Source organism: Mus pahari, chromosome 9 (genome assembly GCF_900095145.1).
Source record: "Mus pahari chromosome 9, PAHARI_EIJ_v1.1, whole genome shotgun sequence".
In the NCBI taxonomy this organism is placed as follows: Eukaryota; Metazoa; Chordata; class Mammalia; order Rodentia; family Muridae; genus Mus; species Mus pahari.
Window position 1 is genome coordinate 59,469,383 of NC_034598.1, and position 15,936 is coordinate 59,485,318.

A 15,936-nucleotide genomic window follows, 5' to 3' on the forward strand; every position below is an offset into this window, starting at 1 on the left:
AGAGAGAGAGAGAGAGAGAGAGAGAGAGAGAGAGAGAGAGAGAGAGAGCGCAGTGTTCATCGGGGAGGGGTCAGAGTGCTGCTGAATAGCCTACAGTGTGCAGGACAGACCCTCCCCTCAACCAAGAATCATCTACCTCCAGTATCTCATGCTCTAAGGTTGAGGAACCCTTAGCTGTCTATGCCAGTTCTGAGCCAGTCGGTCTTTTTCTTGGGGACTGTATCACCCAATCACCCAGCAGATTAGACAGCTAGGAGCTTATATTCTTCAGTAGAACAAATTATTTGTAGTCCTGGGGAAGATTTTCTTTCAATTTAATACAGAGGGTGGGCTAGTATTGAAATACTCCACATACAAACCGGCCTTTTATGGATTTCTGGGCCAGGAAAATGGTTCAGTGGCTAAGGCTGTCTGCTGGACAAGCCCAGTGATCTGAGTTTGATTTCTGGAACCCTTGTCAAGATATAAGGAGAGGACCAACTCCACAAAGTTGTACTTTGATTGCTACCTGCGTGCCACAGAACTTCATGACCACCCCACATCTAGAAGATAGAGATAATGGTAATAATAAAGCAATGTCACAATACGCTCCTTTGTTGCAGTTATCTGTAGCCATGCATGCGTTTGTTCCCTGCTATGAGCGCTCAGGGGACTGAGGTTGAGGTTTGTGAGTTCAAGGCCAGCTTGGGCCCAAGGAGCATCATACAGATTTTGTAAAAAGACTTTCCTTTGGCAGTCTTGATATTTCTAAAACGTCCTAATAAATTATGGGTTGGTGGGCTATAATATTGTGAAGGAAGCTTTCGATTTGACCCTGTGGAATTTGAATTGACTGTGTGTTTTGCAAAGGACCCACCAAGCCAAGCCTCCTTCAGTCTCTGGCTTCCTCTCTCCTCCCCTCCCTCTCTCGCTCCTTCCCCCGTTCTTCCTCTCTTCCACTTGGTGATGGGGTGAGGAGAGAAATCCTGGTGTGACGCACCACGTGACACTCTGACACCCATTCAGCACCAACCTCTGTCATCTTTTGATTAGATGGCTTCAGAGAAGCCGCTTAACCTGTTTACAAGTTTACCTTTCTCAGATGGGGATGACACGGTAGTGCTGTCCTTCTGATGAGGACTTAGTGGGTGTCAGTCAATACGCTGAGCAGAGAGAAGACTTGGCCAAAGTCAGGGGTTTCCGCTCAGCCCTCTGCATCTTCTCTGTCAGGCATGCCTGGTGTCTCCACGAATCTCACTGGGATATAGATGTTTGCTGTAGTTGGAAAGCAGAGTCACATCGACAGAACTCCCAGCAACTTAGACCCTTCTGGAATTCATGGGCCAGCAGCCCTGATGTTTTGGGAATCAGTGAGCCATTACAACATCAAGTGTGTGGAAAGACGATGTAAATTTTAAACAGTGAAGCAGACGTCTGGGGCTGGTGTGCTTTTAGATAGTTGTAGATGAGGGGACATGGGGGAGGTTGTGAGAGGCCAAATCTTTTCAATTCAGGCTGCCTGGAGCAGCTCATGGAATCTTACCAGCTGGAGATGTCCTTGGTGCTTCTGCTGGGAAGGTGTGTTATAAAGCAGGATGGCCAGAGAGCTTGTGTGACTGTCGTGAGCAGCTTATAAAAGACGACAAAGCAGCCGGGTGCATCTGGCTCCCAAGTGCCACAAACAAACTTGGCCCCTTCAGAGCCTCAGGGTAAGTGTGATGGTTTGTATACGTTCTGCCCAGGGAATGGCACTATTAGGAGGTGTGGCTCTGTTGGAGTAGGTGTGTCACTGTGGGTGTGGGCTTTAAGACCCTCATCCTAGCTGCCTGGAAGCCAGTATTCTGCTAGCAGCCTTCAGATGGAGATGTAGAACTCACAGCAGGTTCTGCTGGTGAGTTTTATGTCAACTTAACATAAGCTGGAGTCATTGGAATGGAAGGAGCCCCAACTGAGACAATGCCTCCATAGATTGGGCTGTAGCCTATAGGGCAGACCCAGCTCATTGTGGGTGGTGCCATCCCTGGGCTGGTGTTCCTGGGTTCTATAAGAAAGCAGACTGAGCAAGACAAAATGAGCAAGCCAGTAAGCAGCACCCTCCATGGCCTCTGCATCAGCTCCTGTCTCCAGGTTCCTGCCCTGTTTGAGTTCCTGTCTTGACTTCCTTCAATGATGAACAGTGATGTGGAACCATAAGCTGAATGAATAAACCCTTTCCTTCCCAAGTTGCCTTTGAGTATGGTGTTTCATCAGAGCAAACAGTAACCCCGACTAAGACTTAGGCTAAGTGTGGAATGTGGGTCAGAGATCAAGCTTGAGAAATACACTGTTGCACTGTTTGAATTTTCATTCAAATTCCAGACCATAAAGCTATAATCAATAAGGTCCCCACCCACTGTTGCTTTGCACATCTCCCTAAGACACTTAGATGGATCAACACGATGAACCAGACATGAACTGTGTGGACCCTGTGCTCACGGAGAGTAGAGAGTTTTAATATCAACCTTTCTCTGGACTGGGGTCGGGTGACATCTTACAACCTCAGTTTACTTATCTGCCAAAGTGGGCTCGGCCTGAGGTCATGAAGATACAGGGTTCAAAGTATCTCACACATGGAAGCTGCTTCATGTTATAATCCCTTTATTATTAGTGTTATCATCAGATGTGGGGAAAGATGATTCCAGGATGTCCTTGGATACTCAGATGGCTGGGCCCTGGGCCAGCCTGAAGGTGGTGGTGTCTCCCTTTCATAGATCTGTCTGTCTTTCAGTTTGGTTTCAGAAAGACCTGAAACTTTCCTGATCCACTTTATATCCTGGTTCACTACCTGCTTCCTACAGCCTATTCCCATGGAAAAATGAAAATTTCCCCTTAGTCTCTGGAGTCCTTTGAGTTTGACATGGCTTCTCACAGGCTCACCTGTAAGGGATTTGGTCACCAGCTTGTGGTGCTATTGGGACAATATGGAATCTTCAGGAGGTTGAGGCCTCCCGGGAAAGTTACATTACCGGGCACGTGCACGGGAAGACCGTCTCTAGTCTCTAGTCTCTAGTCTCTAGTCTCTAGTCCCTTCCTGTCTGGTCTTATATTTATTCACCACAGATGTTGTTATGGTGTTTTGTTTTTTTTTTCTACCTCAAAGGCTCTCCCCCAAACGGGACCAAGTTGCCACAGTGCTTGAAACCTCTGAAATCCTATACCTAAAACACACTGTTCATTCTCTCTCTCTCTCTCNCTCTCTCTTTTTCTCTCTTCCTCCCTCCCTCCCTCCTTCCCTCCCTCCCTCCCTCCCTTTAAAGATTTGTTTATTTTATATATGTGAATACACTGTTACTCTCTTCAGACACACCAGAAGAGGGCATCAGATCCCATTACAGATGGTTGTGAACCACCATGTGGTTGCTGGGAATTGAACTCAGAACTTCTGCAAGAGCAGTCAGGGCTCTTAACCACTAGTGAGCCATCTCTCCAGCCCCACACCGTTCTCTTTTAAATGATGAATTTTTCTTGAGTTAATTGTCAGAGCCGCAGAGAACTAACATGGTTTCCCATACAGATAATTGCTTTTTTTTATAGCAAAATTTGCTTTTTGTTGTTGTTGACTTTGAATGGCATCCGTAGAGAAGCTGGCAAGCTGCTACTGTTCGGTTAGTAAGAACCTTCAGCGTCCTATACTTCCGAAGTCCCTGGGGCGGGCATAAAGCTATGCTCAATAATTCCCCTGGCTGGCCTTTTCTTTTCTTTTTGTTTGTTTGTTTGTTGGGCATTTTGAACAATGGTCCAGAAACTTAGGCTAGGATCAACCTGCTCCCTGGTCTGAAGCACAGGTTTGGAAAGAGCTTTGCTTCTGGTTATAAACAGGGCAGCCAGGGTGGAGGTTGCTCTGGCGGACAGAGCGCTTTCCTGGGGCTTTGCGACGATGCTTTCTGTTCCTAGGGTCCTGATGACTCAAAGCTGCTTCTCTGACCACAAGGCCCTGAGGATGCTGGCCTCACATCACACTTCAGGTGTTCAATAGCAAACACCACTCTGGTGAGAGGGGTGGGCCCAGCAGCCTGGGTTAGACAGCCGCTCTGTCCACAGTGTAACAACCTCCCTGGTCAGCGCGCTCCCTGCTTCCTCTCTCACACACAGTTTTCTTTCTGAGTTTTATCAAAAGTTGGGATTTCCCTCTTCTGGTTATAACGGTTGGAGGCTGGGGTAGCATTACTGGCCAAGAGATGCTCTCTGGAGCCAAGCGTCCCGGGTTTGAGGCCTGTATTTTCTGTTGTTGTTGTTGTTTTGTTTTCCAGTAGAAAACTTAGCTCTTTCTGTGATGTCGGGGATTGAACCCAGGGGCTATCACATGCTAAGCAAATACTCTGTCGCTGAGCTATGTCCACAGCTTTGAAGAATAGTTCATGGCAAGATTGAGAGAATATTACAGAAATTTTTTTTTTTTTTTTTGGTTTTTCGAGACAGGGTTTCTCTGTGTAGCCCTGGCTGTTCTGGAACTCACTCTGTAGGCCAGGCTGGCCTGGAACTCAGAAATCCGCCTGCCTCTGCCTCCCAAGTGCTGGGATTAAAGGCGTGTACCACCACTGCCCAGCTATGCTTCCTGCCCCTCCCACTTTGAGGTGGTTTGAGTGAAAATGCCCCTCCTCCCACTGTAGGTCCGTAGGGAGTGGCACTATTAGGAGATGGGGCCTTGTTGGAGGAAATGCATTGTGGGATGGGCGTTGAGGTCTCAGAAGCTCAAGCCAGGCCTAGTGGCTCAGCGTTCCTTCCTGCTGCCTGCAGATCCTGATGTAGAACTCTTAGCTCTTCCCCCAGTACCACATCAGCCTGCATGCTCCCACCAGGATGATAAGGGACCGAACCTCTGAACCTGTAAGCCAGCCCCAATCAAATGTTTTCCCTTGTAAGAGCTGCCTCCGTCATGGTGTCTACAGACTTCAAACTCAGTCACTATTAGCCCCATCAGAATGCTGCGTAATCTACAACTGATAAACCTCACCTGTCATATATTGTCAACCTAAATCCACAGCCTATATTAGGGTTCACTCGTGGTGTGGGGTGGTATGTGATGGCTCCTCACTGTAACTTACACGGTAGGGTCAGTGCCCTAAACCACGTGACCTGGTCTCCAGCTGTCCCTTCTAGAATACCTGCAGGGAGAATGGTGCATTCAGACCACGCCCACCCCACGTGACCTATCCCACGTAACCTGTTCCTTAGAAACCTTGGCTCTTTCTGGGTAGTACCCTGAGGCATTCTGGGACACAGAAAAAAAAAATGCTGGCGTAAACTCCAGGTCATGCTGACCTGGATGGCCTAAGAAACACCTGTTGCTGGGGATGCAAATCTGTAGAAATCAGAGACGAATTCACGGGTCAAAATGGGAGGTAGAAAGTGCTTGGTGGAAAGTATCTTTAAGAGTATTCTTGGACGGCAGAGTTAGCTCAGCGGTCAGGAGCACTGGCTGCTCTTCTAGACAACCAGGATTCAATTCCCAGCGCCTGCATGGCAGCTCACAAACTGTAACTCCAGTCCCAGGGAATCCAGAATCCTCGTCTGCAGGCATCACACATCAGACGCGGTACACATATGTATATACAGGCGAAATACTCGTACACATAGCTTATCTTTAAAATATATATAAGAGAGGTCTGGGTGTCCCAGAGACAAGCAATCGGAACTGCGAACTGCAGGATATTATCATAGATCATAGAATTCGTGTGAGTGTTAAAGGGGACAGTCTGAGTAAGGTTTTGATGACACATTTGGATCGTGGTAAATACTTATTATTAGTCATCAACATCCAAATAATTGCTTCTGGGCGGGAGAGAGTTGTGTAGCTCACCAGATAGCTGGCTGGGAATGCCTGTTGACTTTAGCTCCCAGGAGAAGAGAGATAAGTTGGTCATATGGCCACCAGGGGGCACTCCTGGCCCTGGGAGTCAACCGGGGCATGGGCATTTCTGATCCACAGGTAAACGGATGGGAGAAAGCAGAAACATCTTGCTGGCTGATGTGGAAGCCTTCAGCTAAGGTTGAGAAAGAAACCCCAGGAGCTGCCTGGTTTCCCTGGCAGGAGTGGAAGTTGACCCAACCACGTGTAGGAGGGCACATTCCATTCACACCAGAGTCTGCCGAAAGCAGCTGGTTTCTTGCCTTCTCCTTGAAGGGCAACACCACTAATTCCTAAGATGTGTTTTATCTATTTATTTTGATTTTTTTCCAATTTTTACTAGGTATTTACTTCATTTACATTTTAAATGCTATCCCCAAAGTCCCCTATACCCTCCCCCCCACTCCCCTACCCACCCACTCCCCCTTCTTGGCCCTGGTGTTCCCCTGTACTGGGGCATATAAAGTTTGTAAGACCAAGGGGCCATTTATTTTGATTTTTAAGACATAATTTATTGGTAGGCCCCCTCCTATCTTGGACATATGAATGTGAGAGAGGAATGGCCTTTTATTGAAAATATATATATATTTTCACAAATAATATATCCTGAATCCAGTTTCCCCTCTCTCTACACTTCCCACTTTCTCCCTATCTCCCCTCCTATTCAGATCCACTGCCTTTCTTTCTCATTGGAAAACTAACTGGCTTCTAAGGAATAAACATATAATAAAATATAATAAGACAAAACAGATACATCAGAAGAGGACAAAACAAACAGGCAAAAGGAAAAGAGCCTAAGGGGGGGAAAAACACTTATGATTTGTGTAAAAACGATTGAAATAGAGTCGGGATCTTTCTGCTCATGTGGAGTGCATGAATTTAAAGCATTGTTTCTCAACCTGTGGGTCGCGACCCCTCTAGGGATCGAAGGACCCATTTGCAGGGCTCCCCTAAGACCATCGGAAAAACACAGATATTTACACTACAACCCATAGCAGTACCAAAGTTTTAGTTATGAAGTGGCAAGGAAAATAATTTTGTGGTTGGAGGTTTCCACAACAGGAGGAACTGTATTAAAGGGTCACAGCATTGGGAAGGTGGAGAACCACTGGTGGTAGGAGCCTTCCTTCAGGCTAAGTGGCCCACGTGCTTCCAGGCAATCCTCCTGTCTCTACCTCCTATCTTGACAGAGGAATGCTGGGATTACAGCTGGGCACGACTGAATTTTAAAAAAACAAAACAAAACAAAATATATATATATATATATATATATATATATATATACACACACACACATACATACACTGAACCATCTCTTCTGCCATTTATTTATTTATTTATTTATTTATTCTTGGATTATAGTCTCATTAGGTAGCCCAGTGTGACCTTGAACTTCTGGGACCTCGAGCCTTGGAGTTTTTAGACATGAAACTGTTGATGGGAAACGGGAAGGCTGACACTGGTGCTCGGGGTTCTCATTTCGGTGCCGAGGCCTTAGCGTGATGCTGGTGCTGACAGCAGGCTCGGGATTTACTGTGAAGGCAGTGTGGTCGAGGCTGATGTGATGGGCCAGGGAGATGGCTCAGTGGGTGAGGGTGCTTGCAGCCAAGCCTGGTGGCTTGTGTTGGATCCCCAGGAGCCACATGGCTGAAGGAGCGACTGATTCCAGTACGTTTCCCTCTGATCTCCACATGCGTACCCTCCATCTCCATATGAAATGAATGAAGAATTAAATAAACCAATAAAAACATATAATAAAAGGAAAAAAGGTCTTTAGAGGGTTCCTCATTTTTTTTTTTTTATTTCAATTGTTTGCCTCACTCGGCCACCCCTAAGGATACTGGGGGACAATTAACAAGCCCTGCCACAGGTGGCCAACAACCAAGTCCAGAGACTCAAGCCAGATATCAAAGTCCCTGCATTCCTTTTGACTGTTAATAGTAATAACAGTTATTGACTACAACCACATAAGAAACAAAACAAAAGCTGAAAATGGATCAAACGGACTTCCTCTGGTGCCCACCATCCCATGCAGCACGGCTGTTCTTCCTCCCCGCCCTAACTGACCCCCCACCCCACCCCACCCCACCCCCGTCTCTGTAGACCGCTCTCTGGGCAGCACTGTACTCAGTAGAGCAGGTTTCCCCCTGGTGGCACGGACCGGCCTCTTGTGTAGAAACTGGATGTCTGTAACAAGGAGGCCCATGCGCTGTTCTGTGCACTGGCAAAACCCAGCACCAATACCTGAACAAATAACAAGCAGTCAGGCAGACAGACAGACAGGCAGATAGGCAGACAGATGGAACCATGCTTGCTTCTGGGTACACGTCATTTGGGGAACCAGCACTAAAGTTGATTTTGTGTATCACAGGGTGTTCCATAGCATCTTTGGCCTCTCCCACTATGTTCCAGTAACACTTCCATTATGATGATCGAAAACATCTCTCGACACTACCCAGTGTCTCCTGGGTGCAAGATCGAGTCTGATGCAGAGTCATTACCCAAGGAACTTGGAACAGGACAGAATTCCTGCACAGAATCAGCTTTTGAAATGTCTTATTTGTTTCAAGACACAAAATGTACTTCCCCTTCATCTCTGTGAGGCAATTGTCCTGAAATTAGAAGCTCAGAGATGAGGGTTCCATGGCACCATTGGCACCCGAGGCATGAGGTAGAATTGGGCTCACTTTCTAAAATTCAGAAACAAAGAAGCTCAAACAAAAAGTTAATATCTGGTCTGGCTCACGTGAGGTTTTTTAGGTAATTTTGTATTTGCCACAGTCAGGGACATGCTGACTGCATACTCAGAGATGCTGAGGGACAGCGTAGAGTGTGGTGAAGGATTCAAGTTGGATTACGGTTCTAAAGCTCTGCGGGAAGGCTGGGGTCTTCTGGATTTTGTAAGATGTGCAGTCAGAGAGTCCTGATATTGCTCAGTTGGGTTTTTTTTCCAACTCAGCAGTCATATCAATGGGAAAACTGTCCTAAGAGTTGGGTTCACAGGACTAAGGCCAAAAGTCTGGAAAGACTTGTGGTCCCTGCCTGAGATAATCCAGTCAGACACAAAGGAAGTCCCTGGTTATGTCCATGGGCTGCACAGGCATTGGCGTTTGCTGTTGACGGTTGTGAGGAGGGACGGGCAGGTGGATTAAATTCTGACTTGCATTTTCTTTGGGTGTTGTGTTTGGTTTTACACTTGTGTCACTCCTCACTAGCTGATGTAGGACCAGCATTGGGGAGAGCCGATGTCCTAAGAAACCTTCCAACTTTGAAGTGTTCGAAGTCCTCTAGACTCACACTGGGAAGGACTACTGCAATCGATTTTTTAAAAAGTCTGGTCCTACATTGTGATGGAGGGCACTGATACACATAATGAGTTAGATGAGGGATTCACAGCTGTGGTGATCTGCCCTGGGGTGCTGTGTGTTGTGTGCACACACATGTGTGCGTGTGTGCGTGTGTGCGTGTGTGCATGCGTGTGCGTGTGCATGCATGTGCATGCATATGTGTATGTGCATGCTCGTGTGTGTGCGCGTGTGCACATGTGTATGTATGTGCACACGTGTACACCCACATGTGTGCACATGTGTACACACATATGCATGTGCACATCCTTTCCCTTAGACGCTCATGATGGCTAAGAATGGCTGTGAATCCTATAGAGCAGCCCATTTTCTAGACGAGAACCTGACGTTTGGAAAGGTAGGTATCGTAGGCATCTGTCCAACTTCCTAACTGCCTTTTTCTTTCTCAACATCTTGCTGTTGTTTTTTTTGGACTTTAGAGGTAAGTAGGATCTTGCTACATAGCCCAGGCTGGCCTTGAACACATCACATAGACTTGGTTGACTTTGAACTTTCAGTGCTCCTGCCTCTGCCTTGTGAGTGCTGGGGTTATAGGCACGTGCCACCGTATACGGCTTTGTTCAAGGTTTTGAAGTTGTCTCGAGGGGATTCATTGATTCTTCTTTATACTGACGGTAAATTTTATATTTCCCTATTCCATTTAATCCATGCTCTCTACCTGGCTTAAAGTGAATGCCTGGAGTAATGGAAGCCCTGGACTGGGAGGATGGGACAATGAAGAAGAAGGGAGAGTGGCCAGGTACCAGGCAGCTCTAAGTGCTTGGACAGGAGAGGAAAAGTCAGTAGGCTCTTAATCATATTGAGATTGGGGCTGGAGAGATGGCTCAGTGGTTAAGAGCACTGTACTGCTCTTCCAGAGGTCCTGAGTTCAATTCGCAGCAACCACATGGTGGCTCACAACCATAGTGGATCTGATGCCCTCCTCTGGTGTGTCTGAAGAGAGCAATGGTGTACTCCTATGCAGAAATCTTTTTTTAAAAATCATATTGAGATTGAACCCCAGAGTCAGGGCCAAGCTGTCCCTAGGAGCTGGGAGGAAATACACAAAGGCCTGGCCTCGCTGTCACCCTGACATTGGTCAAACTGCAAGGACATTTGGCTATTTGTCTGTGAGGTAGAACTCAGAAGAAAACAATCTAGGCAGGCGAGGAGCCAGGCAGAAGAGGGTATATCCTTTTATTCTGGAGCCCTGGTCATGTGGGATAAGACTCACTTTCGGATGGAAAATTTCCTCATTTGGGCTCACTGAGCAAGTCACAATTCAATTTTTAGTGTGAAGACAAAATGGGAGGCTGTACTGGCTGGTTTTGTATGTCAATGGGACACAAGCTCGAGTCGTCAGGGAGGAAGAAGTCTCAAATGAAGAAAGGCCTCCATGAGATCCATCCAGCTGTAAGGCATTTTCTGTTAGTGATCAATGGAGAAGACCCAGCCCATTCTGGGTGGTGCCATCCCTGGGTTGGTGATGCTGGGATCTGTAAGAACGCAGGCTGAGCAAACCAGGGGAAGCAATCCAGTGAGCAGCATCCCTCCACGGCCTCTGCATCAGTTCCTGCCTCCAGGGTCCTGCCCTGTTTGAGTTCCTCTCCTGACTTCCTCCATTGATGGACTATAGATCTGGAAGTGTAAGCTGAATAAACCCTTTTCTCCCAAACTTGCATCTTGATCATGGTGTTTCATCACAGCAATAGAAACCCTAACTAAGACGAGTTGGTACCAGTGCAGTGGGATGTTGACTTGACAGGCCTGACTATGTTTTAGGGAAGAAGGTGGAAGCACTGTGGAACTTTGGGCTAGGAGAGCCACTGAGTGTTGAGAGCTCAGTGGGATGTTCTGTGGGAGCTTGGAAGATGATCATGTTGAGAGCTGTGCAGAAGATGGAGGCCTGGCTTGTGACATTTCAGAGGGAAGATTAAAGACTCCATCAGGGCTGTTTGCGATTTTGATCTAAGTAAGATTCTGTGGTTCTGGTTAGCTGTGGATGAAGGATCAGCTGTGATTAAGAAGATACTAGAACTACTGAAGTGAAACCTTTGCGTTACTGGGGCGATTGATGCTGGTTAGCTGTAGCTAAGAAATTAGCAGGGGCTAAGAAGAGACCAGCATCACTGAGGTGAAACCTTCTGGGCAGTGTTTTCTGAGAGCATAAAGAAGCTGTTTCCCAGAGGCAGCCAAGGAGGGAACCAAACTTGGTAATATGTAAGAGCCACCAGGTGGTACTGGTTTTGAAGGTGTGAAGGGGTCATGGAGACCAGCTGAGGCTTGGCACAGGGAGAGGTCAGGGGAGGCCATTGGTGTAGGTGTAGCCACAGTGGCAGGAGAAAGCCCAGGACTGAAAAGGTTATGCAAAGTAGTTGAGGCTTGGGACCAGGAAAAGAGCCTGTGACAGGCTATTGGTGACCGGGCAGCCAGTTGCAGAAAGGGACCTCAGTGGTCTTGTAGATGCCAGTACCATGGGGTGACCACCAAGAACAGCAGCAGCAGTGGAGTGGAGTCAGTTGGATCCCAGAAGAGAAGCTGTGTGTGCTGCAGTGAGCAGAGCCGGAGAAGTGACCCCAGCCCTTTGAAGGAGTCCGGGAGATCAAGAGTGGATCCCAGATATTGGATGGTTGGATTTTGATTTTGCTTTGCTCTGATTGTGACTGTGCCCCAATTTTTCCCTCTTGAAGTAAAGTATTTTACTGGAGCCCACAGTTAGGAGACTTTAGATTTGATAGATGAGATAATTTAAAGGGACTGAAAATTTAATGTGTTTGAATTTGTTAGGGACTGTGAGACTTTTGAAGTTATTTAGATCTTGGGGGATAATTAAGAGAGGAAGGGTTGTGGCTTAATAGTGATGTTTGTGTGTCAGATTGTCAAAGGGTCAGTTGTACTGGATGGTTTTGTATGTCAATATGACACAAGCTAGAGTCATCAGAAAGGGAGGAGCTACAGTTGAGAAAATACCTGTATAAGATCCAGCTGTAAGGCATTTTCTCAATTAGTGATCAATGGGGGAGGGCCCAGCCCATGGTGGGTGGGGCCATCCTTGAACTAGCAGTCCTGGATTCTATAAGAAAGCAGGCCGAGCAAGTCTGGGGAAGCAAGTCAGTAAGCAGCACCCCTCCGTGTCCTCTGCATCGGCTCCTTTCACCAGGTTCCAGCCCTCCTTGAGTTCCTGTCCTGACTTCCAACATTGATGGACTATTTGGAAGTGTAAGTTGAATTAACCCTTTCCTCCCCAGCTTGCTCTCTGGTCACAGTGCTTCGTCACAGCGATAGGAGCCTTAACTAAAGCAGAGGCGATCTCAAACCTTGAAGAAATGTTGAGGAACTTAAAAGAATTCTTGGTATTAAAGGTGCACAAGAGATGCACGGGGATAGAGAGAAGGGAATGCCTTCCCATCTCTTATAAAACTCTTCTTCTGCGTCCAGCTGATAGCATTGGATTTAAGAATGAGAACTGGTTATACTTCAAAGGCAGCTAAGTAGAAGGTTGTTTGTATGTGAGCAATGGATAGAACCAAAGAGAAGAAGATGGGGTGGGGGGCTTATATTGAAGAACTCAGGGAAAGGGTCTGAGGGCCGTGGTGACTGGGAAGGGCAGGGGCTCGTCTGTGTATAATCCTTTGGGGATTACGGTCCTTTCCGTGTGGGGCAGCTTAGAGAACCACCTGTGCACAGCGGTTCTTCTAATAGCACATCATTTTAGTCCTTTAAGAAAAGCCAGCTAGGGAGGGACGGGTCATTGCTCTTGGCCCCTTAAGAGGCCCGTTGAGATTTGAGGCCTTGTGGGAACGTGCTCATTATAATGCAGCACATCGGGACTGTGTAATGGGGGAAGGAGTAGGCGGTTCCTGCCAGCTTTCTTCTGTAATGACACATGAAGAAGACCGTGGCTAGGGCTCAAAGACGGAAGCTCTGTTCTCCTCTGCAGCTAAAGATTGTCCTGAGCAGGGGGGATCCAGAGAGGTTCCCAGGGTTGGAGAGGTTTGGCACAAACCTGTGAGCAGCTGATGGGAGCATCCTTTAGAAGCTGGACAAAGTGCTAGCAGATCCAGGGCCTCACAGACAGCATGGTATAGTAAGGAAGTGTGGGCTCTTGAACCAGATAATCTGGCTACGTGAGTTCAGGAAAATGAGTTCTCGGACGCGCCTGTTTTCATCTGTGAAGTGGAGCTAAAGGTATGCGTTGGTCTCATCGCTCTCCTTCAAGGATTCTCAGCTCATCTGTGGACTTCAGACCTGACTGCAAGGAACATGGAGACACCCAATCAGTGTCACTGCTATTAGACTTTCTTGTTTCTGAAGCCACATCTCAAGCTTCGGGACATGACAGGTGGAAAGGCTAGCCCTCAGGACGCAAAGCTAGCCCTCAGGACGCAAAGCTTTCCAAGGCTTCAAGCTTGCGCAACGTAACCTGCAGGCTTCTCAAAGGCAGTTGGCAACTCTGTTCTCATTGTGCGGTCCTGGACCCTGTAATCCACAAAGCTCTAATATCCTGCTTCATAAGAAGACAACCGGATCGACATAGTAACTGGTCCCATGCTGTGACACAACTGGGATGGTTTGGGTTAGGACTGTGTTCAGCAGATCCAAACCATGTCATCCTTCGGTGCTGTAGCACTCAGCTATGCAGTTTTCATATCCCCTTAGATCTGTTGTCCTTCCATGTCCAAGAGGAAGGAGCAGGAACGGGAGGAGGAGGAGGAGGAGGAGGAGCAGAGGGTTTGAGATGGTGGTGGATACCATCAACCCACACACACCTCTCTGGCAAGCCTAGAAGCATGGGAGGCTAGGTGTGTTAGTGTCTTATAGTTTGAGCAGGTGACAGAGTTGGAAAGAGGGACAGATTAGAGTCATGGGAGGAGCTAGACTAGGGAGAAAGGAAGAGGGAAAATGGAAGAGTAAAGAGGGAGAGAGAAAAAACGAAGATCAGACAATGAGATAGTTCTTGAAGAGAAGTGGAACTTTCTGGTGCTGAGGGAGTTTAAGGGTTAAGGAAAGATGGTAACAATTGTTACAGAAGGTGGGTGTGAGATGGTCAGGAAGTCAGTGGAACAACTCTAAGCAGAAAGTGGGCAAGGCATGGTCTGTCTCTTGTCTCTGTAGCTAAAGGAAAAGAGAGAGGTAGGGCAGGAGCCAGGAAAGGAACAAGATACTTTGTGTCTGGGCCTTTGTTTCTATGGGATTGGACTAGGATCTGTTTTGGCTCTTTCCAAAGCTAATCAAGTGTAGGTGTATAAGCCATACGCATTTATATGATATCCCTTATTTGATTACGGTAATCATTTGGGGCTGTATAACTTCCATGAAAGCCCCTGTGTGCTAGACGATGTGGACGTGTTTGATCATAACGCCCTTCAGAGTTCTAAGCAGCTTGTATGGTAGGATCATTTCTCCAAATGCTGGCCAGTTCCTGGGGGCCGATTCTGGACTGGTGGGGACAGCTTTATGTAAAGTAGGGAGCTGGGCTAGAACCAGGTCCTGGGGCGCTGTGGTGTTCCCTTAGGGGAGTCTCCAGTGTGCTCATTGTTAAACTCCAAGATGTCTGTTTCCTTATCCAAGCTTTCCATTAAGTACAGGATGTCGGGGGAGACGGCAGAGCCAGCCCCAGGATGGATTCTGTTGGTCTCTGAAGATGTTTCTGTGTCAGGTAAAAGAGCATCCCGGGGAATCCCAGGATCTGGACCTAAGTTTCCCAGCGAGGTGTGCCTGGACTCCAGAAACTCTGGTAGGCTCCACCTTTTGGGGAATCTGTCATCATCTAGATCTTCCTCGAACTTGAACAAGTCTCTTTCAGTACTGGCTGAAATCGTCTGGGGATTGGGGTCTCCAGATGGGGTCGCTTTCCCCGAAGGCTCTACCTGCCGCTCAGTCCCGCTCGGCTGCACCCCAGTGAACTCGAGGCTCAAGATGGAGGTAGCAGAGTCATGCTGATGGTTGTCTGCTGAGAATGCCGGTGCTTCGGCTGCGGTGATTAGGACCTCGGGGACCTGGGGCATTTTGGTAGGGGAGGACCTCACACTGGACTGCGGGCTCAGGCTCTGCAGTGTGCTGGTGCGGCTGGTCTCCCTGATGGTGGACAGTTCCCCCATGCTGGAGTGCAGCTTGGGGCTAACCTCTTGGGAGCGGGATTGCTTCCGGGTGGGTGAGCCTCGGTGGGGGTTCCTGGACGGCACATCCAGTAGATCCCGAGCTGGGCTTGGGGGCAAGAACATGGAGCTGTCACTGGCCTGCCTGCCGAAGCTCCTCCTCCTCCTGGGGCTGCCAGGATGCTCGTGGGTACTCAGGAAGCGCTTGACCCTCCTCATCACCGAGTGCCGGTGGCCGTGCTTCTCGTAGTTCCACAGCCAGTCCTCCGCGGGGAAGTCAGACCCGGACAGCCTGAAGGGAACACATGACAGAAGACAGAGTAGCTGCAGGATGAACGTGGGGTGGGTCACAAAGTTAAGAGGTGAGTCACGGCGACTGCCACTTACACATTCAAAATGATAACGGAGGGAACGTAGAGGGAAAGAATGTTATGAACACACGGTCCATTAGGAATGAAGTGATGACATCATCACGTATCTAGTCACCTCTAGAAAATTCCACTGAATAGACAGACGTCTCCCCTTACCTCTGAGAGCTACATTCCAAGATCCCCAGTGGATTCCCAGATAGCAGTACTAGCAGGAACGCCTTTCCTGTCTTAGCTAAAGGTGTACTGCTCATGGCTAT

At 47.9% G+C, this 15,936-nt stretch overlaps 1 protein-coding gene across 1 annotated transcript in view; it reads right to left on the bottom strand.

Moving 5' to 3' along the window:
- Positions 1–14,084: 14,084 nt before the first annotated feature.
- Best3 (bestrophin 3) overlaps positions 14,085–15,936 on the bottom strand; it is a 37,630-nt gene continuing 35,778 nt past the window's right edge. The window contains exon 10 of the mRNA XM_021205418.2: positions 14,085–15,600. Coding sequence (XP_021061077.1) covers positions 14,688–15,600 — 913 coding nt within the window. The 3' untranslated portion in view covers positions 14,085–14,687. The remainder of the gene's footprint in view (positions 15,601–15,936) is intronic.